A 22,367-nucleotide genomic window follows, 5' to 3' on the forward strand; every position below is an offset into this window, starting at 1 on the left:
GCGGCCTCGCAGCGGGAGATCGAGCAGTCCATCGAGGCCCTCAACATGCTCATGCTGGACCTGGACCCGGCCGGCGCCGGCCTGCGCAAGTCCCACAGTGCCCCCGGCGCCCCTCGGGAGGAGCGGCCCAGCCCCGTGGCCTCCTCGCTCTCAGCTCAGCCCGTGGCCGCTCTCCGTGGCCCTCAGGTGACGCAGCCGCGGCCCAGCCACATCTACGTGCCAGGCCGTGGCGCCGGGGAGCCTGAGCCCAGCTGGCTGGATTACCGTGACGCCTACTCGACGTACATCTACCAGCCGGCACCGGACGAACGGAGCCACGGCCACGCGCCCGGAAGCCCCCCGGTCTCTTCTGGCTCTGAGGGGTCCCCGCCGCCCGTGGTCGCCTCGGCCTCGCAAGCCGAGAGCTACAAGGAGCCGACGAGGCGCGCGGAGGATGAGCCCTTGAACTTGGAAGGGCTGGTCGCGCACAGGGTGGCAGGTGAGAGGCGCCCACGGGCAGACGGGGATAAGGGACGTGCCCGGGGACACTCGGGGAGGCTGTGTCAGGGCTGAGACTCCAAACCTGGTCTCCAAGCCAAGGCCTGTTGTCCAGGGCTGCCAGCTGGAGATGCCTCGAGCAGCCCTGGGCAGAGTCGACAACAGGTCTGCCCTCATGCTGCAAGGCAGAAGTGGGGTCAGGAAGTATTTCTCCCCACCCCCCCGCAACTCTCCGGACACAGTTTCCGGGCCTGGCGGTGCCAGGGCTGCGTCCATCAGCCCACAGGGCTCTGTCCCAGTCCCTTGGACCTGGTTGACCTCCATGGCCGTGGCTAGGGCTGACCCTTAACCAGAACCAGTGGCGAGGGGGGTCTCACCCCCGCTGCCCCACGGCACAGGGGAGCACCTCAGGGAAGTGGTTTCCTTCAAATCGCCCCTCAGTGCTTGAGGGGGCAGCTTACTGCAGCCCCGAAAGCGGCCTGCTCTCGAGGGGTGTGTGGAGGAAACCCCTTCTCTCCGTGGTGGGATGGAGCAGGGAGGGGGAAGATGCTGGTCCCTGGGGTGCTATATGGCAAGCTTCGGCCAGGGCCTCGGGTGCAAGGACGCAGCCTTTGCTACCCGCCCTGGAGAACAGGCCGGGGACGTCCCTCCGGCGCAGAGGTTTTGGGGCCAGTGTCTTGCAAAGGGCCCGTCTCTGCGGCGCCGGGGTCCGGGCACGGCTGCGTCACGGGAGAACACGGAGTCCCGGACGCCGGGGGAGCCGAACGTGCGGCCAGGAGGGCACAGATGGGCTGGGGGGGGTGTTATTTACAACCCGGGTGGCTATAAATGGCCTGTTTGTGTCTCCCAGGGAAGGCGGGTGGAATTTCACGCCTCCTCCTGCTGGGAACGTGACACCTCTGATTTCCTCTGCTCCGGCTGCAAGGGGGGCGGGGGCCGGAGCCCGGCTCTCGGCTCCGCTGCGCCCTTGCACCCGTGCCGGCTCGGGGACGCCCGGGGCTCGCTCCGTCCGGGGCAGGGGCAGCCTGGCAGGGAGGCCTTTGGGCCAGGACTGGTGCAGGGCAGCAGGGCCCCGGGCTGGCACGCGCTTACTTGGGCATCCTGCTCCCCTGGCTGGTGCAAGGAGGACGGGGGTGTCTTTATTCTCCTTCTGGCCAGCGAAGGAGAATAGATGTCCAGGGCGGGCATCTGGGCCTGGTGGGCATAGACACGCCAGCCTTTTACCCCGGGGTAAGCAGAGGCTGCTCCGTGGGGGGTGCCAGTGTGCCTGGTCTTACTCTGGGGCAAGAAGAGGCTGCCCCATTGAAACGCCCATGTGCCCACTCTTACCCCGGGGCAAGAAGAGGCTGCTCCATTGGCGTGCTCGTGTGCCTGGTGTAAGCTGGGGGTGCCCATGTGCACGCTCTTACGTGCCCACTCTTACCCTGGGGCAAACAGAAGCCCCGGGCTCGGGGTGGGCATCGGGCCAATGCCCCCTCCATTTTACCTCGGGGTAAATAGCTGGTGCGACCGATTGCCCGGGCCCTCCCCGTGCCCGGTGCCGCAGGGTCCGGACTAACGGTGTCTCTTGTGTTTTCTCCCTCTCTCTCCGTTGCGTGTTGTGTCCGTGCGTCTGTCTGTCCCCCTCTCTCTCTGCCGGACGGACGGTGTCTCCTCCCTGGCTGACCTCCTCCCGCTCTTCCGCCCCCGCCTCCCCCCGCGCGTCCTGCCAGAGTACAACGCCAAGCTGCAGGGCCTGCGGCAGGGCGCGGTGGCCCCCCGGCCCGCTCTCCGCCGGCAGCGGTCTTTCTCCTTCTCCGGTTCGTGCCTCTCCACGCATGCCGCGCGCTGCCCCGCTGTTGCGTGCATGCCGGGGAAGGGGCTCGTGGCCCCGCGGCTGTGGCTCTGGCATGGGAGACCCCCGTGTGCTGGCCCTGGGGGAGCCCCTTGGTGCCCGGTGGGATGGATCCGGGGTGGATGTCTCCCCCCCAGCTGTCCTTGGCTTTTTCCTCCCACCCTCTTTGGTTTCCTTCTCTCTTTCCTTTGCCGCGCGTGTGCGAGGAGCAGCTTGCCGCCACGGGCGTCGCGGCCACGCGGTTGTTGCCGGCTCTGCCTGCGCCAGGGCTTGCACCGAAGCGGGTCCGGGGACCCCAAAGGAAACAGTGGAGAAGGCTGTTTCCTCTGGCAGCTGCAACCCAGCGATGGGGGCGGTCAGGGAGGGTGTTGCAGACGGGGACAGACGCGGAGCCGGCCGAGATGCGCAAAGGGCCCCGAGACGGGCGATGCGAAGACATGCTGCCACCTCGGGAGGTCCTGCCGTGCCCTTGGGAGATGTTGGGACAGACCAGCTTGTGTTCAAACTCAACGGGTCTTTCTCCCGCGCCCAGGCTCAGGCCGATGCCACGCTCGGGGTCAGGACCCCGGCTTCTGGGGTTGGTGTTCCCTGGGGGGCTTGATCCAAGGTGTGCCGGCTGCCCAGGCCGGGAGCCAGGGCTGGGGAGCAGCACGGGTCAGGCAGGCCACGGGCCTGGCTGGAAGTGAAGGGGGTGAGCAGGGGGCCGATTACACCCTCGGGGTGGAGGACGGAGGGTCAGCCAGGAGGACCTTGGTAGGAATGCAGCAGTGCCCATCCCAGCCCGGTCCGTATCCTGCCTCCGCTTGGAAACCTGCCCCGGGCCAGCTCTTCCCTGCCCCTTGCTTGCTGCGGTCCTGAGCCCCACTTCGGCTGCACCAGGGAGGGGCAGCTCTTGCTTTCCTCTCCCGCTGCCCCCGCGCGCCATCGTGCCCATCCAAGGGGAAGGCGCTGCCTCTCTCCCTGGACCCCATCCAGCCCCGGGTCACGTGGGGGTCCCCTTAGCGTCCGTGGTTGACCGTCTCTTCTCCCGAGAGGATTTACCCAGGACCTGGCAGGACCCCGGGGGCAGGCAGAGGGGGTGTTGGATGCGTCCAGCGCCAGGCTTGGTTGCGGTGCATTAGGCGCATTCGTGGAGCGGGTAGAAGCCCTTGTCTGGGCCGGGGGCTGTGGGCCAGCTTCCCAAGGGCCTGATTTTAGGCTCTTCCTGGAGCTGTGTCAGGTCGTCACGTATAACACCGTGCACGCTGTCCTCCAGTTAACGAGGAGCCGGATGCTTAATGAGTAGGCCAGCGGGGCTGGTGCTATATGAAGCGAGGTACTGGGACGTGCGCTGATCGGCTCAAATAGATGCAAAGGTGAAAGAAACTGTAGTGCGTTAGGCAAACGAGATGGTTTCATTAGTGCTGTGGTCATTAGAAGGTAATGTGTGTCCCGTAGTTCGTAGGGTTGGAAGGGACCTTGAGGTCAAGGAAAGGGACCTCAGGGAAAATTAAGGGTGGAAGGGGCCTCAGGAGGTCATCTAGTCCAATTAAAGCCAGATAGAAACTCTGGAGTTGTTACACGTTTTCAAGAGCTAACTTAATAGCTGGCTGTCTCTTTTTTAAAGCTGGATGGTCGTTTTTATCCCATGATAATTACTTTGCATGTGTGGCTGGTCTAAATTTATTGCGCAGTTCACCAATGAATTGTGATAATTACTTTGCACGTGTGGCTGGTTTAAACGTATTGTGTGGTTCACCAATGTATTGTTCGATACTTACTTTGCACTCATGGCCAGTCTTACATTGCATGTGTGGCTGGTGTAAATTTATTGCGTAATATAGGTAACATGCAGCAGGAGCCTTGCTCGAATTGGTCATACAAAATCTTATCTCTCTTGAGGGTCTTGACAGCACCTCTAGTGCTTCGCCATTGGTTATTTCTACACCTGAATTCATATGTCCAAGGCTGGCTGGAGATTATAGCTAGAGCTGCAGGGCTGGGAAATGGAAGAGGGGTGTGACCAGGCGGGCTGCTGGGGCAGAGGCAGCGGGGAGGGAAGGATGGTTTGAATAGCGGGACATCAAGAGCATTAGAAAGGAGAGAGGGTCGTTACCACCTGCAGAGCAGAGAGATTAGCAGGAAGCAGGGCGATGGCAATAAGCCGTTCAGTCTGCCCCCCTGCGTGTGCTGGCACACGTGTGATCCGCTCCTGGTTGGCTGCACGTGACCAGTGGGGAAGGGTAGGGAAGGGGGACAGTCAGCGGGGTGTGTGTGTGTGTGTGTGCGCAAAGATGCGTGTTGTATACAAGCAAATACGTGTGTGTGTGCGTGCATGCGTGGTGAGGAGCTGCCCAGCACACGACGGAGGGGAAGACGGGGCCACACAAGAGGGCAAAGCCCATCAGCTGCCAGGAGAGGGGTAGTTAATCCCCCTGTAGTGGCCCGTTCTCATCGGGGAGTCAGTAATTGCCTATTGCCTTCCAGCAAGCAGCTTCCCCAGGATACGTGCAGCCACACCAGGGTCACCCGTGCTGGCTTGGGCATGCAGAATTACCCTGGAGACTCCCAGAGGGGTAAAACTGTCCCCAGTGGTGCAAAGCTACTTGGGGGGTAGGGCTTCTGGCATGCATCTGCGCCTCTTTTACCCTGATACGAGTGTCCAGGCCTGTACAGTCGGTCTCTGATGTCCTGTGTGACCTTTGACTGGATCTGGCTCCTCGCCTGAATGTGCCTCAGTTTCCCCAGCTCCCAAACCGGGGCCTGGGAGCCCACCCCCTCTGCTCTGCTTGGTTTAAGAGGAGGGAAATGGTCTCTCCGGCTCGGTATTCTTGGTTCAGGCCGCCAGGGCTCGGCGTGACGAATGGCTCCCACCCTGGGCAAGCCCAAGGGAGAGTCTGCAGGGCTGGGATGGAGCTGGGTGGGGCTTGAAGGCCCGATCCTGGCCATGCGGGTGGGCACGCGCTGGGACTCTCGTGCGGATGCCCGGAGCAGCCGGCTCTCGCACACGCGGGCAGGGCTCGGGCAGCCGGGACGCCCCCAGCTTTGAGGCTCGGGCCCCTGCCTGAAGTCACCTCAGGGGGTCGTGCGCCCGGGGGGCTCTGTTGCCCCCCACCAGCGTCTGCTCGGGGCTCGGGCGCCCGCGGGCTGCGCTTGGGCTTTGCTGCGTCCGCATTGCCTGTGCTTGCTTTCCGCTCTGGGCTCCGTCCCGTCCCCAGGACCCCGCGTCACGGCTGGCCCAGCACGCCGCAAGCTCGTGCTCCCCGCGGTGCCTGGGCCTTGCCGGCAGCCCCGGGGCCGAGGAGAGGATGCAAGGGCTTTGCTCTCGGCTCTGCCACTGGTGTGTGAGGCGGCCTTGGGCACATCACTTCATCTCTGCGGGGGAGCCCGGCTGCATTTCTGGGGGGCATGGCCATTTATCTGGGACGTAGCAGGGGGCAGGGCAAGGCTCTCTGCCCATGGGTGCCTTGGTCGTCTTCAAGGCGAGCGCTGGATTCTCCGGAGGGGCTAGGGGCGTGTGACGAGGGAGCAGGGAGGTGGCTTTGGGGCCACGGAGCCAGTGCCCGGGCCCCGGCCTGTCTCCTCATCCCCCCCGGGAGGAGACGGGCAGATGAACGACCTGTTTCCTCGCCGGTGCCCCCAGCCCCCCGGCTGCTCTACGCAGCGAGGCTTTTCCTGGTTTCTAACAAGCACTTCCCTCCCTGTGCTCGTCCGTCCAGGGGTCCAAGCCCGGGACAAGCCCCCCGACGACGCCGCAGCCCCGGCTCGGAGGCGAACGACCAGCGAGGGCCAATATGAGAGCGGGGGCCGGGACGCCAGCCCGGCGCGGAGCCCCACGGCCCGGTCTCCCGTCCACTGCGTCTCGCCGGAGGTGGTCAGCACCATCGCTGCCAACCCAGGAGGAAGGCCCAGAGAGGTGCTTTGGGACCCCCTCCCCAGTTCCCGGTGCCGTGGGCCGGGGGGAGTTGGGGCTGGGTGGGTAGGGGGCTCCGCTGGGACGAGATTTGGGGCTGACCGTCTCTCCCACCCTGCTCCGCAGCCTCACCTCCACAGCTACAAGGAAGCCTTCGAAGAGATGGAGGGGACGTCCCCAAGCAGCCCACCCTCCAGCGGCGGTGAGATTTCCCCCCCAACCCCTGCCTTCCCCGTCTCGCCACAAACCCTATACGTTAACCTGAGTAAGTGCCACGGCTCGGGAGCCGGGGATGGGGCGGCGTGGCGTGGCGCGGAGACCCACGTGCCAGGGGCCCACCGCCATTTCAGCGCTTTCCTCCCAACCCGCTCTGTCTCCTCCGCTTCCAGCTCCTTTCATTTCTCCAGCAGCTCTCCGGGCCCCCAAAGGTGGGGTCGGGGGACTGGGAAAACCCGACTTTCCCAGGATCCTGAACGTGGCTTCCTCTGGGTCAAGCCGATGCTACACCTGGCCCTATGAGATACCCCAGTCCTCGGTGCTGGCCCGGCACGTGTCCCCCGAGGGCAGGAGCTGACTCCTTTGAAAGGCTGACTTGCTTCTGTCCGTCTCCCTGCTCTCTCCGTCCTGGGCCAGCGGCCACGTCGGCCTGCTTAGATGCTCGCCAGCCCGTGTGACGCTGCCCTGTGCTCTGGTCTCTGCCCTCTTCCACCCCGCTTGCTCCCTAGGTGCCTTGGCGGTGGGCTCCAGCCGCCGCGCCCTGGGCCGTGCCGGCGTGGATCAGCGAGTGACCAGCAGCCGGCCTCCTGCTTCGGGGGGCTCTTCGGTGGGACCCTCGTCCCAGGCGGGAGTGGAGCCACCGGTGCTCCCTCCTGGCCCGCATCTGGTCATCCCGGCACCAGTCCAGGGTCCCCATTGCAGGACCCTGGAGCGGTGGCTTTTAACTCTCTCCCCTCCCAGCAGCTCAGGCTGGGGGCGATGCCCCTAGGCATCAAGATGTGAGGTTTGAGAAACCCCCTGGGGCATCCTGGGTGTTGCCTTGTTCTTGCCCAGCTGCAGTACCCCCCAAATACAGCCCCCCAGATATCTGAGCTTTGCATATGGAGCTGGACAGCCGGGACAACTTTGGTTCCCCACCGAGCGAGCTCGTGGGTCTCGAACCCCCGCACCACACAGTCGCACGTTAGCAGCCCGCGCTTTCCCGGTCACTCGCTGCCTCCGGCACGTCGCCGACACGGCCGCGGAGACACGAGCTCACGGGGCCTGGCTTGTCTCCGTGCCAGCGTGGGCGCCCTCCCGAGCCGTCCGTCCGTGCCCGAGAAGGCGAAGGAATGTGCGGACTTCGTTTGTCTCCTTCGTTATGCCTCTCGCTGACCTCGTGGGCCGAGGTCTCTCCTAGAAAGCCGGGATTGTCCGGAGCTGGTAACGCGCAGCGTCAGGGAGAGAGACATCCGCAGGAAAGGGGTGGGAGGAAAAATGCCCAGGTCCCATCGAGCCCTTTCTGCGAGACTCGCTGCAACACGCACATCTCCTGCGTCCATCCGCACCTCGTCCCTCCACGCCCCGGCCGCGTGTCCGTACCCAGCACGTATGCCCATATCGACATACCACATGCCATTCGTTGCTGAAGTGTGTTTGGTGGCCCGTGCGCGTGCGCGTCTGCACGGACTGCGTACATCCGTGTCCATTTAGCTGGCTAATCCTGACGTGCATCCTGATCGCTGGAAGTGCTTTTGTCCACGTCTTCATTTCACGGGCGCGGGTTGGCGTCTCTGCTGGAAGGACTTTGGGAGGGTGGTGGGATTTTCGGGTGAGGGCGGGTCTGGAGCAGGGTTGGGTCGGGGATTGATCCTGGTCCCTTTGCCCGGCTGTCCGGCTTTGTGTTGGGGTGACCCCTGCAGCTTGCGCCTGGGGTGGGAGAGGAGGTATGACCGTTGCGTGCCTCAGTTTACCAACCTGTCCCACATCTCCCCTGGTGTCCGGGGCTGCTTCGGGAGGGGATGCCCAGCTCGCTCCCCAGGGAATTTGCTTGCGCTGGCAGCTGGGCCAGCAGGCTCGAGCCAGGCCGACGTGCCTCTCGGGAGCTGTTATGCCCGTTATGCGTAACACGCGGAGCTGGCTGTAAACGCGCTGCCGGGGATTTACGGAGCTTTACATTAACAGCTTGCTTCGTGCTCTCGTTTCCCCCTGCCCGCAGTGCGCTCCCCGCCCGGCCTGGCCAAGACCCCGCTCTCCGCCCTGGGCCTCAAGCCGCACAACCCGGCGGAGATCCTGCTCCAGCAGACGGGAGGTGAGTGAGCGCCGGGGTCGCGGAGGCTGCTCCTGGTGCCGTGTGTGGCTGCGCTGCCCATCGCTACGGCCACAGGCGTGTTTCCGGGGGTAACGCGCGTGGCGGGTGCGTTTCCACGGGTGACGCGCGTGGCGGGTACCTGTCTGTGGGTAACATCCGTTGCTCATCACGGTGACTCAAGTTCAAGCCAGACTGCGATACCCGTGTTGCGACCGGCGTCGGTGCCGTGCCGTGGAGGGACCTGGCCGAAGCAGGCTTTGGGGCCGGCAGGGGCTCGCCGTGTGCCAGCCGGGGGGTGTTTTCAGCTGTCCCAGAGCCCGGGAACTTGACCCTCCCGCCCCTGGCTGTCGAGGTCTCCTTCCCTTCTGCTCTCGCTGCCCTGGGCACAACCCCTGTGGGCAGAGGGCGAGACCCCTTCGTGGGCTGAAGCCATGGGATCGATGCTGCGTTATCAGGAGGCTTTTCATGGGCACAGGGTCAGCTCTGGGGTGCAAGGAAGTCCTCCAGCCCCAAACTGAAGGTGGGGGCTGGATTAAAGAGAGAGCATGCCTGTCTCCTCTCAAGAGAGTCACAAAGCTCAGCCTGAGTGCAGCTAGCATTCAGATCAGGCAATGGAGCTGCAAACCGTACTCGTGCCAGGAGCTCGGAGCCCTTGCTCAGTTCTTCCCCACTTCCCCCAGGTTTATAATCATCTCTGCACTCATTAAGAGCATGCGTCTATCTGCAACCCGATGGGGTGCATGTTAACTGCAGGGGTTGATCAGGAAGCTCCCTCCCCTCCCCCCACCTTCATTAAGTGAAGAAATGGGGACAAGTTCTTAACGATGGGTTAACTGGGAGGTTTGGACTCTTAGGGCTGGTCCTTAAGCAGTTGCTTTGATTGTGTGGCTACAGCCAGGCGCCTAAATCAGCGCTTTCTTGTTTGCATCAGGAAAACCCCTGGAATTTGGCCCTGTAAGATTGCCTAAAACGCGTTCCAACCTTTCCATAGGGGAGGAGGTGTGCAAGGTGGAGGTACACGTACCACGGCCTCTGATACGTTCCTTGCATGGGGAGCAGCTGGCGGAAAGGTCCCCTTGCCGGCATCTATGTTCCCTTCATAATGCTGGAGCAAAGGGACATTTGGGGGTGGCTTTACTGGGTTTCTGCGGGACATTCGGTGGCTTGTGGTTACTCCCAGTGCCTAACGATGCCTGAAACGTGTGTGTGTGCATGTGCTTGTGCACAGCAGGTGCTTTCCTCTTTCTGGAGCAATTCCATTCACGTGTGCACACGTGTTAGCTGAGGTGTGAAAGCAAAGGTGCTAACCCAGCTCTCTCTCTCTCTCTCTCTTTCTCTCCTCCTTCTCCCGCGTCTTTCCATGTCTTTCCCTCATCCCTCACCTTCTCCCCGTCTTCAGAGCTAGCTGGGGAGACGGTAGTTGGCACAGATGAAGGTAAGAAGGGATTTCCCCATCAATGCACTTGTGGCTCGGGCCTTTAAACCAGAGACACTTGGCCGTGCACTGACAGATCACAAGGGCGTGCAAAACAAGGGGTCTTTTGCAGGGTTTTACCCTGGGAGCTGGACATGGGGGCTAATCTCTCAGCAAATATCCCTAGGTCATGCAGCCTGTGAGTGGCTGTCGTATCATAGCTTCTGCAGGGGATGCAGTTGAAAGTGGGCAATGTGGCGCCAGGGGTTTATCCTGCCACGGCGGAGGTTGAAGTCTTTGGAAGACGTGCCTGGAGCCCGTGTCTAACGGGTACCACCCGCAGTGCCATCGAGCTGCTTCTTGCAGCCACGTGGCCTTGTTATGGGGTGTCACGGGCAGGCTCATTAGCTGGAGCAGGCTAATTAGCCTGCCCTGGACATGCAAGGCGAAGGGTGATGTGAAGGTGGGAATGGCCCGGTCCATTCAGGAGCTCTGTCTTCAGCCATTGCCCCTTATTTTGCACAGCAGCATTTAACCCGACAGTGAAGTCGGCGACTTCTGAGGGGGTTGCAACCGCACCGCGAGCTCTTGCCATGGGGGGTGACTGACTCCTGCCTCTGGAGCCTTGTATAAGTCCCTCTTTTTTTAAATGATGTTTCTGAGAATGGCTTGAAAAACATCATTTGAAATTTCAGCCGATCTCAAGGAGAAAATGGGCATTTTTGGGGTCATCAAAAGGAATTTTTTCCATCTTTCTTATTGATTTCCTTGATGCCATCAGCTTTAACCATTGGGTGGGTGGTGGAGTACTGGAACAGGCTCCCCGGAGACGTGGGGCAGTCTCCATCCTTGGGGGTGTTTAAGACCCAGGTAGACAAAGCCTTGTCTGGGATGATGTAGTTGGGGCTGGTCCCACTGGTGGCACTAGATGTGACCCCTTGAGGACCCTGCCACCCCTCATTTTCTATAAGTCCATTGCAAGCACAAAAATCCCTCTTCTCTCCAGCTCCGAATAGGACCGAGGTGCTTGTAGTAACCAGCTCCTTCCCTGCTCTTCACCGCGTCCTGCCCCGTTGCAGTGGTAGCACGCTGGCAGTGCCCGCATCGGCAGGGCTCTTACCTGTGGCAGCTATGATGCAGGGTCTTGTCCTGTCTGTCCCGGTGCCTTGTCGCTGTGTGAAAGGGTTTGCAGTGGGGATTTTGAAGACCGCTTTGATTGCTGACTGCTTGTTTCCAGGACCTCCAAAGAAAAACAAGGGAAAAGGCGTCATTTTAATAATCTCCTGATTTTTAAGCCAAACAGAACCTGACTCCTGCTGGTTGAACATGTTGAATGAGGAGGAGCAATACACAGCAAGGAGTTTCAGCTGGCTGAGGTTTTGGGGCTGTTATAGGTCTGCAGACTGTAGGGCACTGGGATGTGTTTGGCAGCCTGGCGTGGTACGTGGAGGCACAAAGGTGTAGAGGAGCGGGTTGGACGTGGACCTCCCGAGGTGCCTTCCAGCTGATCCTATCACACTGGAATTATCCAAGTTATAGAAACGCATTATTCTTTTGGTTGCAAATGCCCCCTTTCCCCCCCTAAAACTCCCCTCCCCAAAATGACTTGTCAGCGTTAATAGCCGATGGTCAGAGAGGAACACCGCCGCGTGCAATGCCTGGTCTGAACCTCTCCTGGCCGTGCCGTTGGTCCAGTAAAAGGTCACCCGCAAACAGCTGCAGTGCAGTCAAAATGCTTTGGGCTTTTGAAGGTGGTTTTATTTTTCCTTGAAACCATTCCCCGTAAACAAGAGACCCGAGGAAGAACGTCACGCGTTCAAAAGCTTGTCTGTGATCCTCCCAGCTACGAGGCAGGTCTGATTAACGAGGTGGACCTCAGAAATCTTTGCCTCCACGAGCAGAGCATTTCAAGGACATTTTTATAGTCATAGAAAAATGAGGGTTGAAGGGAGCTCAGGGGGTCACATCGAGTCCATCCCCTGTGCCAAGCAGGATCAGCCCCAACTACATCATCCCAGCCAAGGCTTTGTCTACCCGGGTCTTAAACACTGCCAAGGATGGAGACCCCACCACCTCTCAGATAACCTGCTCCAGTGCTTTGCCCCCTCCTCGTGAGAGAGTTTTTCCTAATATTCAACCTCAACGTCCCTTGCTGCAGCTTGAGCCCATTGCTCATCTGCCCCCACTGAGAACAGCCCGGCTCCATCCTCTTTGCAGCCCCCCTGCAGGGAGGTGAAGGCTGCTATTCAATCCCCCTCGGTCTTCTCTTCTCCAGACTCAATCAGCCCATTTCTTCCTTGGGTCTTGGTTTTGCCATGTGATTTCTATGAATGGTTTGGTCAAGACCGTCAACTCGGGTCTACTGGGCACAGGGCAGGTACCATAATCCCCAGTTCCAGCTGGGGAAACTGAGGCAGGCATGCTGGGGGTGGGAAGGGAGCAGCTTTTAGGTGGGTTGCGAAGCTAGGCAGGGGACCCGTGTCTCTTCAGTGCGTGCCCTCGCGCCCTCGCAACTGGTCCCTGTAAATATGGGCGAGGGTACGGCGCTATGCTTGGCAAGAAACAGTTTAAAGACAATTTCAAGGAAAAATAAAACCCCTTGATAAAAACCCCGAAGCATTTTGACTCTTGTGGCTGTCTGTGGGTGGCATCTTTTATTGGCTGGGAGAGATTCAGACAAGGTGTTGAATGCGGGGCTTTCTCTGACCGTCAGCTGTTAGCTCTGCTTGGGTGTTGGGGACACGTTTTAGGGGGAAAGGAAAATTTGCCAAGAGTTTTGGAGGGAGGACGGGAACAAAGAGGCTTTGTTTGCAATCTGTAGGTGCCCCGAGACTTCAGGCATTTTTTTGCAAAGGAAGGGCTGGGTTTTTCCATCTTGCTGGAAACTCAATCGAGAGCGAATGCTGAAGCTGCCATCCAGCACGAGAGCTACCGGGGGTGGGGGAGAGCGGCGAACGCGCGGCGCAAGGCCAGGAATGATTGAGCTCGGCTCATGGCTTGGCTTCAGGCTCCTTGGGTGTCCTTGGCAATGGCTCGAGGGTGTTGCAGCGATGGGAAGCAGCATGTGCTGGGCTTGGGAAATACAATCTCGGGGGTCGGGATGCAGCCTAGCTCTTCGGGGTTGATGGGAGTTTAGGTGCTGGGTTCGTCCGGGATGGTTTGGGCAGGGGGTTGATCTAGATGGGGGTCCCTGCCAGCCCTGCTGCTCTGTGGTTTCTTGCCCTGACTGTCAACTCCGCTGTACCAGGCACAGGGCAGGTACCATAATCCCCTGGTTTCAGCTGGGGAAACTGAGGCAGGCATGCTGGGGGTGGGGAGGGAGCAGCTTTCAGGTGGTTTGCAAAGCTAGGCAGGGAACCCGTGCCTTTTTTTAGCACGTGTCCTCACCCTTTCCTTTCCCCCGGGACCGATCCCTGGAGACACGGGCGAGGGCACGGAGCTACGATTGCACGGGGACTGTGGCACTGGCCATTGCAGCCATTTGCAAAAAAAGCAACGGGAGATCTGCCCATATTCAGAAAGGGAGTAAAATAATAAAGACGTTTATCTAGTTTAACGATAACTACAGACATTTCCCAGCCCAACGCCGGGGCGTGCGCCGATCAGGCGGGAGGAGAGCCCCAATTGCCGCCCGCAGACTCGCCGAGCAGGATCGAGGCCCCATCCGCCAGCCCTGCTTCCGCGATTCTTCTTTCACCTCTAGGTCTCCCCGCTCCTCTTACGAGTCCCTCTCAGAGTTGGGTGAAGACGCTGGTTTTTCGGCGCCTCTCCCAGCCTGACTCATGGGTGCAGATGGGCCAATTTTAGGCCAGGCGGGGAGCGGAAAATATGCACCGTTGCAAGGCAGCGTCAAGGAGCTGCCCTTGCAAAAAGTGCCGGAGAAGGGCTCGGCCAGGATATTTCCACCGGCAGGGAACGTCCTGCTCTCGTAGAGCCAGGGCCGGGGGCTGGTCCCGGTAGGTGGGGTTGAGCGGACCCCAGGAGACCCGTCCCCGTGTCCTAGGTAAGTGGCGTGGAGAGCAGAGCCGTCCACGTGAGGCCGGGTGAGCCACGGCGGATGCTCTGAGGGAAGGTCCTTGCTTTGGCCACGCAGATGCGAGACCCTCCCGGCTCTGTTTCTGATTCGGCCTTTGCTTTGGTTCCCGTCGCAGGAAAACGCACGCTGGGAGGCACCTGCATCGTGCATGGGCGGGTGGAGGCTCCCGAACCTCGAGCACGGGGGTGCGCGGGGCTGGCGTGGAGGAGCATTGGCACAGGTTGAATCCGCGGACCCGGCCATAGGTAGAGGCCGGACGCAGCGCCCCCGGCCTCTCTCCGGCTTCACCCCTGCTCGCTTTCTCCCCAGAGCCCAGGAGCTACGTGGAGTCGGTGGCGCGGACGGCGGCAACAGGCGGTGGGGGGACACCCCCCAGCCCACCGGCCCCGCAGGGCTACGACACGGATGCGCCGGTGAGGAACGGGACCTTTGCTGCCCCCAGCCCCCTTTCGACCAGCAGCCCCATTCACAGCGTGGACGGGTAAGCAGCCGGGCCGGGCTCCCCGTGCCTCCCGCGGCTGTTCGAGCCGCTTGCCGGAGCTTGGGGTAGGATCAGGCGCTGCATTGGCAGCTGGGCAGAGCTGGTCTGACGGTCTGGGTGGGACCCGGGTGCACTGTGGGATATCCCCCTCCTTTCTTGGAGGCCCAGCTGGTCGAAAACCCCCAAGCTGCCCATCCCCGTGGCCTCTGGGCACCGGGGTTATGAGGCTTAAGGCTCTCTGCAGCCCTGACCCCACCCCAGCAAAGGGTTATAGGATGGCATCCCCATCCCAGGGCCGCCCGCCAGGGTCTGGACAGCCCATGGCTAGCAGAGGGCACTGGGCCTGTGCTCCGCTCTGGAGCGACATTGCTGCTCCGTGCCTCGGTTTCCCCATGTTTGCAAGCGGGCTCTGGGGGGCCTGTTGGGCAAAGAGCTCCATGCAGGCCAGGGGGAGGAGGAGGAGGAGGGTCAGCCTGCTCTGCTCTGTCCTTCGCAGGGTCTCCGTCCTCAGCTACCCGTCGGAGAGCAGCGTCCAGGGCCCGGCGGCATCCCTGCAGCCCTCGCCCGACTCCAGCTTCCTCGCGGCCGCCGCGTCGCAGGCCCCGTCGGCTCAGAGCAGCTACCAGGGCGCCTCTCCGTCCCCCTTCGCCGCCGACTACCCCGCCGGGCGAGCTGCCACGCCACCCGAGGCCCAGGCACGGGCACTGGCCCAGGCGAGCGTGGCGGGCGTCCACGTGCTGCCGGGGAGCCCTCGTGCCCTGCACAGGACTGTGGCCACCAACACGCCTCCCAGCCCCGGCTTCGGGCGGCGAGCCCTCAACTCCGGCACGGCGGGCGCGCCCGGGAGCCCGGGGCTGGGCCGGCACGCCGTGGGCCCCCAGGGCAGCCCCGGCCTGGCCCGGCACCCCCCCGGCAGCCCCGGCTTGGAGCGGCACGTGACGTACGGCTACGGGACCCCTGAAGAGCGGTGCCCCACGCTGTCCCGGCAGAGCAGCGCCTCGGGGCTGCAGGGGCCCTCCACGCCCTCCTTCCCCGTGTCGCCGGCCTACTACCCCGGCCTGAGCAGCTCGCCGTCCTCCAGCCCGGACTCGGGCACCTACCGGCAGGGCAGCCCCACGCCGCAGCCCGCGCTGCCCGAGAAGCGGAGGATGTCGGCGGGCGACCGTGCCCACAGCCTGCCCAGCTACGCCACGGTCAACGGCAAGACATCCTCGCCCGTGTCCAGCGGCATGTCCAGCCCCGGGGGCGGGAGCACCGTGGCCTTCCCCCACACCCTGCCGGACTTCTCCAAGTTGTCCATGCTAGGTAAGGACACGGGCTCTCGGGTCGGGTCCCTGGCTCGTAGGGCTTTGCTGGCTGCCCCGCGGCACCGGGAAGGGATGCTTCCCCCTCCTCAGGGTGTCCCCTCGCTCTGCAGTGACCCTGTCCGAAATACCAGGGGGGAGGGATGATAGTCAGGCTGGAAGGGCTTGCACCTAGTCCAGGTCAGGCCCGACTAAACACCGAGCAGTGTCCCTCCAACCTGCTCCTGGATGTTTCTGAGGATGGAGACTGCATTGCTCCTTGGGAGACGGCCCCTCCTCGTGCCCTGCCTCGGTTTCCCCGGCTGCTGCTTGAGGCCACTGCTCCTCGTGCCGTGTCCCGGGCAGCCTCCCCCTCCCCTCCTTGCAGCGCATGTCCCCTGCGATGGCCGTGGAGCGGGGTGTGTGGTCCTCACTCAGGCATAGCTCGCTGGCGGGGTCGGGGGGGGTCTGATGGGCGTCGGTGCCTATCCTAGATTGCTACCGTCCGCCTGGTGCTCTGCTCCAGGGCTCGTGTACAGCGCCCTGGTCTGCTCCATCCGCTCGCCTCCCTCCTGCCCGTCCGGTCCCGTGGCTGAGCTTCCTCTGGCCCATCCTCCCCTCGGCCGCGGGGCCCTGGCCTGCAGCTCGCGGGGAGCTGGGGACAGCGACCTACCCCCCAGCCTCCTTCCCTCGTGTCCACGCAGGCGATGGCTCGGGGGCAGAGGTCCCATCCGGTGTTTTTATTCTTCTAAAAACAGCTCTCAGAGGGTCAAAACAGGAAAGTGTGGAGGAGAAGCAAAGGCAGCTCGGGGATGGAGGAGAAGCCGGGGGTGCTTGTTTTCCAGGCCTCCTTGCCTGGAGGATCATTGATCCACCAAGGACCGGGGAGGAAAGGGGCGCGGGGTGCGCTGGGGCAGGGGGCGAGGGGCACGGCCTCTGCACCAGCCCTGCCGGGACCCTCCGTGCTGGAGGAACGGGGGAAAACCCTGCGTGGACCCGGGCACTCGCCCGCCGGCTCCTTTGGTTTCCTCTCTGAAACCTTGGGGTTTCCCTGGAGCTCGGGGGCACCCTTCAGAGGATCTTGCATCACCTGGTTGCAGGTCCCTGGTTGAGAAGAGCTGGTTTGAAGAGAGAAATGCGGGGAAAAACCCTGGCCAGGCCCCGTTTTTTCTCCCTTGATCTCATCCATGGGCTGCTTGCCTTTTCCACCCTGCCCATTTCCATCAGGGTCCCGGCTGCAGCCTCGCCCCCGCGAGCCGGCGCCCACGTAGCAACCAGCAAAACACTGGGAAACAACACGCCGGCGGGCGGGGGGCCGGGAGGTGCCTGATTGCAAGGCCCCGCGCGTGCCTTCAGTCTCGCCGCCCGGTTGTGGAGGTTTCCCTGCTTTGGGGACTCGGGAGCTTTGCCGGCTCGGAGCGGCCCCCCGAAACCGCCTGGTTTGCAAGCTGCGTTGTGCCCCTGGTGCGCCGGGAGGACGGTTACGGCCCCGCTCCACGCAGGTCGGGATATTTCGGCTGCGTGGCTAGTGCTAGGAGGAGAGGAGCCTGGGCTCGGGGTCTGAACGGTGCCTCGGTTCGGGAAGGTTTCCAGACAGATCCAGGGACCCCTGGGGTGGGGGGCTGCATGTCTCTTGCTGCGTGGCCTGATTTTTCTCTCTGTCCCCCACCCCCAGACAGCAGCCCCGAGACTCGGGCGAACGTCAAGTTTGTGCAGGACACCTCCAAGTACTGGTACAAGCCGGAGATTTCCAGGGAACAGGGTGAGTGGGCAGCCGAGGCCAGGTGGGGGTTTATTTGCCCCCCGTCTCTGGGCTTGTCTGCCCAGAGCCCTTCCAGGGGGACCTGGGAAGAGAGGCCGACCCTGCTCGGTCTCCAAGCCCCCCTTGGCCGGTCACGTGCCGCCTGGTGCCTCAGTTTCCCCTTCTGTCACAGGGGCCGTGCGCTGCACCACGGCGGGGGGTGCGAGCAGATCTGTTGCAGGGTTTGGAGATGCTCCAGTGCCAGGGGTTATAGATCAGTGCCCCAGATGAGGCCAAAAGAGGAGGGGAAGCTGCTGGGGGAGGAATGAGGGGTCCGGGTGCTTCGTGCCCCGGACCCCAGCAGGCACCAGGAGACCCCGCGGTGCTACACAGAGGCCTGGCGTCACGCTCACGGCTCTCGTCCCCATCCCTGCAGCCATCACGCTGCTGAAAGACCGGGAGCCCGGGGCCTTCATCATCAGAGACAGCCACTCCTTCCGCGGGGCCTACGGGCTGGCCATGAAGGTGGCGTCGCCTCCGCCCACCGTGGTGCAGCAGAACAAGAAAGGTATTGCGTGCATGCGTGTGCATGCATGTGTGCGTGTCCCGCTGCCCCCCGATCCCACGCCCCAGTGCTCGTGGATGAGCCCCTGGGGGAGCTGGTGTGAGAGGGGATGGGGGATGCAACTTTCACGCAAAGCCTCTGTGCTGTGGAGGGGCAGAAGGAAGTCAGAGGGGGCTTCGGGGAGCCTGGAGGGAGGGAGAAGGGCTCTAGGTCCTGCCAGGGTGAGGCTGCTGGCGGAGACCCCTGTGCCCTGGTCCATGGCACGGTGCCACCGGCTGAGACCCGCATGGGCTTTGTGCCCGTTGGCTCCTCTTCTCCCCCCAGGAGACATCACTAACGAGCTGGTGCGGCATTTCCTGATCGAGACCAGCCCGCGGGGCGTCAAGCTCAAAGGCTGCCCCAACGAGCCCAACTTCGGTGAGTCTTTGCCCCCGTGCCGTGGGGAGACCCGGGGCGCGTCCCGTGTCCGGTGAGAGCCATGTGTGATCGTAGTGCCCGGGAGGGGGCAGAGATCTCTTCTGGATCCACCGCAGTTGTGGTCAGTGCACAGCTCCCCCCGAGCCGTGACACCTCGCGAGCCCAGCTGTGCATGCACACGCGTGTACATGCACATGTGTGCTGCTCAGAATAGACCCTTCTGGGTTGGAGGGATGAGCCAGCTGCGGCTTCAGCGAGGCCTGGGCCGGGGTGCCGCTTCGGCGCCCACCTCCCTGCGAGCTGGCACTGCCCTCGGCCCGCAGGACGTCGGCACGCTCAGCCTGCTGGGGTCGACGCTCGTGGGTCACCTCTGCTCTCCCTGGCCGCAGCTCAGGGAGGCCGATCCCTTGCTAGGCGGGAGCCAGGGGTGTGGCGGCTGCGGCCCGATGGAGCAGGAGTGGCGGCTGGCCCGGGCCGCCGCTGACCTGCGGCCTTGTTTGCTGACGGCCTGAGACGTAGCCAGGGTGCACGGGGAGGGGTGTCCGGATCCGCCCGGGCCTGGAGGTCACACTTGGCGCACGTTCAGCGGGCCCAGAGAAACGGCTGTCAGCTCAGCATGGAGGGAGAGGCCTGGCCTGGATCTTGTCCTGAGACCGCACATGCACGCATGCGTGTACATGCATACACGTGGTCACAGTGCTTCCCCTGCCAGGTGCCTCTCCTGCATTCCGCTCATGTGGGGCTTTTGGCCCGCTGATATGTCCTCCATAGGAGGTTTATGTTGAGCAGATTCTTTTTGGTATTGGGTGGTGGAACCGGAGCGTGCTCCATCCACTCCATGCATTGACCTGGTATTGCAGTGCCTCCAGGACCGGTGCAAAAAACAAAAACAAAAAAAAAGTGTACATGCATACACACGTACAAGCATACATATGCATTAATGCACACGCACATATGCATACAGGCATGTACGCACATATGCATTTGCCTAGCATGCCTGCACATACCCGCATGCACATACACGCATGTGCATACATGAGCACACACATGCAGGCATACATACACACGGGATTCTCCAGGTCCTGGGCCCTGGGGCTGCCTTCGTCCCCACTCCGGGCAGTGTCCCCACCTGAGCTTGCTCTTGGCTGGGCCGGTTCCCAGCAGGTCACCACCCAGCCGTCCCCTCTCAAGCCCCTGTGCTCTGCAAACCCACTGCCAGCCCCAACCCGCATGATCCCCCCGGCACGCTGAGCACAGGAGCTGGGCCAGGCCTGGTCTCCCACCCTGGGCACGGGGTCTGAGAGGGAGGAGCAGGCCCTGCTGCTGCCCCCCTGTGCTCACGGGCCAATGCAGCCTCCAGCCTGCTCTGCCCTGGGGCTTTGCCCTGTTGCAATTAGGAACCCCCTCTCTGGGGACCTGTGCACTGACCCTGCCGTGTCCCCCCATCCTAGGATGCCTGTCAGCCCTGGTGTACCAGCACTCCATCACACCGCTGGCGCTGCCCTGCAAGCTCGTCATCCCCGACCGAGGTAGGGACCGGGGACAGACGGGGCGCTGACAGAGCCCCTTCGTGCCTCCTGGCTCGGAGAGCTGGGAAAGGGGCTGGGGAACAGAAGAACAGCGTTGCTGCATCCTCCCTGTGCTGTCTTTCAGACCCCACCGAGGAGACGAAGGAGGCAGCGTCCACCGCCAGCTCGGCCACCGATCTGCTCAAGCAGGGCGCAGGTGAGCGGGCCCCGTGCCCGGGTCTTGGCACGTCGGGGCAGCTGTTATCCAGATGTTCGCTCCCTGCGTGAGACTGAGGGAGCTTGTAGCCCTGTAGCCATCCCCATGACCCCTCCCCCCCAAGCCCACAGGGGTGCTTTTTAAGGGAAGAAAAGGCAATTTAGGGAAAGAAAGGTCTCACAGTTACTGGGTTAGACGGGCACAGCCAGGGCTTGGCTCCTTCTGGGCACAGAGCCAGTGTAGACGATGCTCCAGCAGACCGGGGAGGGGAGAGGAAGAGGGTAGTGGAGCGTGCCAGGACTCCTGGGTCCTATTCCCATGCCAGCCACTGCTGTTAAGCTGCTCAGCTCCCATCTCTGCCTCTGTTTCCAGAGGACAAGGCACATCGCAGCCGGCTCTGGGAATGCCACCCACTCCGTGGAGCCAGGTTTCCCCCCCTGGTCCGAGCCGGGGATTCGAGCTTGGGTCCTACGCGCTAGTAGCGGCTTGTTCCCGAGATGGGCGATGAGACCCCTCGGAGCAAGCTCACGCCTGTCCCCCCTTTCCCCAACAGCCTGCAACGTGCTCTTCGTCAACTCGGTGGAGATGGAGTCGCTGACGGGCCCCCAGGCCATCGCCAAGGCTATCGGCGAGACGCTGGGCGCCGAGCCCGCGCCCGCCGCCACCATCGTGCACTTCAAGGTCTCCGCACAGGGGATCACCCTCACGGACAACCAGCGGAAGTAAGGGGGCAGCCGGCTTGGGGGGGGCTTTGAAACCCTCTCGCGGCCTCGTCCCTCCTTGTCCTGCTGGGGTTGGAGCCCGGCTGCTCGGGACACCCGGGTTCGGACCTCTGCCCTGCCACTGACGGCCCTCACGGCCTCTAGCGAGTCGCTTCATCCCAGTGGGCACCTTTGTGGGCCTAGAGCTCAGTGCTGCAGACCCCACCTCGGGTTAGCGCCTCCGGGCATCGGGCTCATGGGGCCGTGTTTGCCTTTCAGGCTCTTCTTCAGACGACACTACCCCCTCACCACCGTCACCTTCTGCGACTTGGACCCGCAGGAGCGGAAGTAAGTGCTTGGGTCCAGCCACGTCTCCTGCCACCCTTTCTCGGCATGCACATGTGTGTGTGTGTGTGCATACGTGTGTGTGTGCACCCATTTCTATTCCCTCGTCCTGTCTCTTGCGGCCACAGAGCATCGTCTGTCTGCACCCTCCGTATCACACCCCTTCAGGGTTTGATCAAACCCACGTCAGTCTTTTCCTCTGCAGACAAAACCACCCTAGTTCCCCCCAGCCTCGAACCATTGCTGCTGCTCTCTGCTGGGCTCTTTCCACTTCGTCTCTATCCCTGCGGTGCCCAAAACTAGATGCAGGTTTTAGCAGGAGGAAGCACCAACCTGGGGCTGCGACTTCGCTGCCATCACTGGTGACCTGGTCCCCGGGAGGCCACAAATCATTGCACCCCCCCGGCTGTTGCTATTCATTGATACTGCTGCGGGCAACTCTTAAGCCAAGCGGTTCGGTTTTAGGCTGGGTTGGGTAACTTCTTGACCCTGACGACATGCATAACCTGCCGTTTTTCACCGGCTGGGGAAAATAGGGGTGTGTATTGCACGTGAAGGAAAGGATCCCTGCTTGTCTGGTAGAGAGGTGCACCAGCCTGGAGAACCGGTAATAAGAGGAAATTGGCTGGGATCCGGTGATCCCTGCAGAGAATAGCAACACCCCTTCGCCCCGGGGCCCTGCCAAGGTCTGGGAGAAAATAACCTGAGATGTACATCTCCTTCTTTGGAGGTGTCCGAGCAGAGGCTAGGCGGGCGTCTCTCTGGGATGGGTTGGGAATAACACTTCCCAGGTGCACAAGTCCAGATTTGGGGCCTGCACGTCAAGAAGGGACGTGGGTGGTTTGGAAAGGGTCCAGCGCAGAGCGACTAAGGTGCTGGGGGGCGTCGGAGACAAAACTCATAGAGTACCTAAAGAAGTGGGGCTGTCGGGGAGCTGCGGGGTCATGTCCAGCCCTGACAAACGCTGCGTGAACCTCAGAGCCGCACGACATGGTTGCCCCGACACGGCCCCAGGCATCGCCCCTGCCCCGTCCCGGTATGCTCGAGACCCCAGGAGGCCGTGCCCCTATTAGAGGAAGGCAAATCCTGCCCTCTCCCCCCTCAGTCTGTATCAATCTGAAAGTGGGGTAAAATTCCCTCCTGGCCCCAAATTTGATGTTGGTCTGACC

General features: G+C 62.4%; 1 protein-coding gene and 1 long non-coding RNA gene across 2 annotated transcripts in view; one reads left to right on the plus strand and one right to left on the minus strand.

Annotated features, from left to right (window-relative positions):
• The window catches only part of TNS1 (tensin 1), a 48,707-nt gene that overhangs the window by 19,514 nt on the left and 6,826 nt on the right, over positions 1-22,367 (plus strand). Inside the window, 13 exon segments of the mRNA XM_019554035.1 lie at positions 1-478; positions 6,010-6,206; positions 6,330-6,405; positions 8,398-8,490; positions 14,250-14,421; positions 14,918-15,726; positions 17,380-17,466; positions 17,882-18,013; positions 18,335-18,427; positions 19,879-19,956; positions 20,081-20,152; positions 20,706-20,874; positions 21,133-21,201. The exon segment at positions 1-478 is cut by the window's left edge and continues 1,007 nt beyond it. Coding sequence (XP_019409580.1) covers positions 1-478; positions 6,010-6,206; positions 6,330-6,405; positions 8,398-8,490; positions 14,250-14,421; positions 14,918-15,726; positions 17,380-17,466; positions 17,882-18,013; positions 18,335-18,427; positions 19,879-19,956; positions 20,081-20,152; positions 20,706-20,874; positions 21,133-21,201 — 2,525 coding nt within the window.
• On the minus strand, positions 15,746-16,756 carry LOC109322811. Its single transcript, XR_002104492.1, has 3 exons — positions 16,744-16,756; positions 16,636-16,638; positions 15,746-15,826 (listed from the first exon to the last, which is right to left on the minus strand). It is a non-coding gene; the product is annotated as an uncharacterized LOC109322811 (long non-coding RNA).

The sequence above is a fragment of the Crocodylus porosus genome, unplaced genomic scaffold (assembly GCF_001723895.1).
Source record: "Crocodylus porosus isolate Cpor-Errol unplaced genomic scaffold, CroPor_comp1, whole genome shotgun sequence".
Classification (NCBI taxonomy): Eukaryota; Metazoa; Chordata; order Crocodylia; family Crocodylidae; genus Crocodylus; species Crocodylus porosus.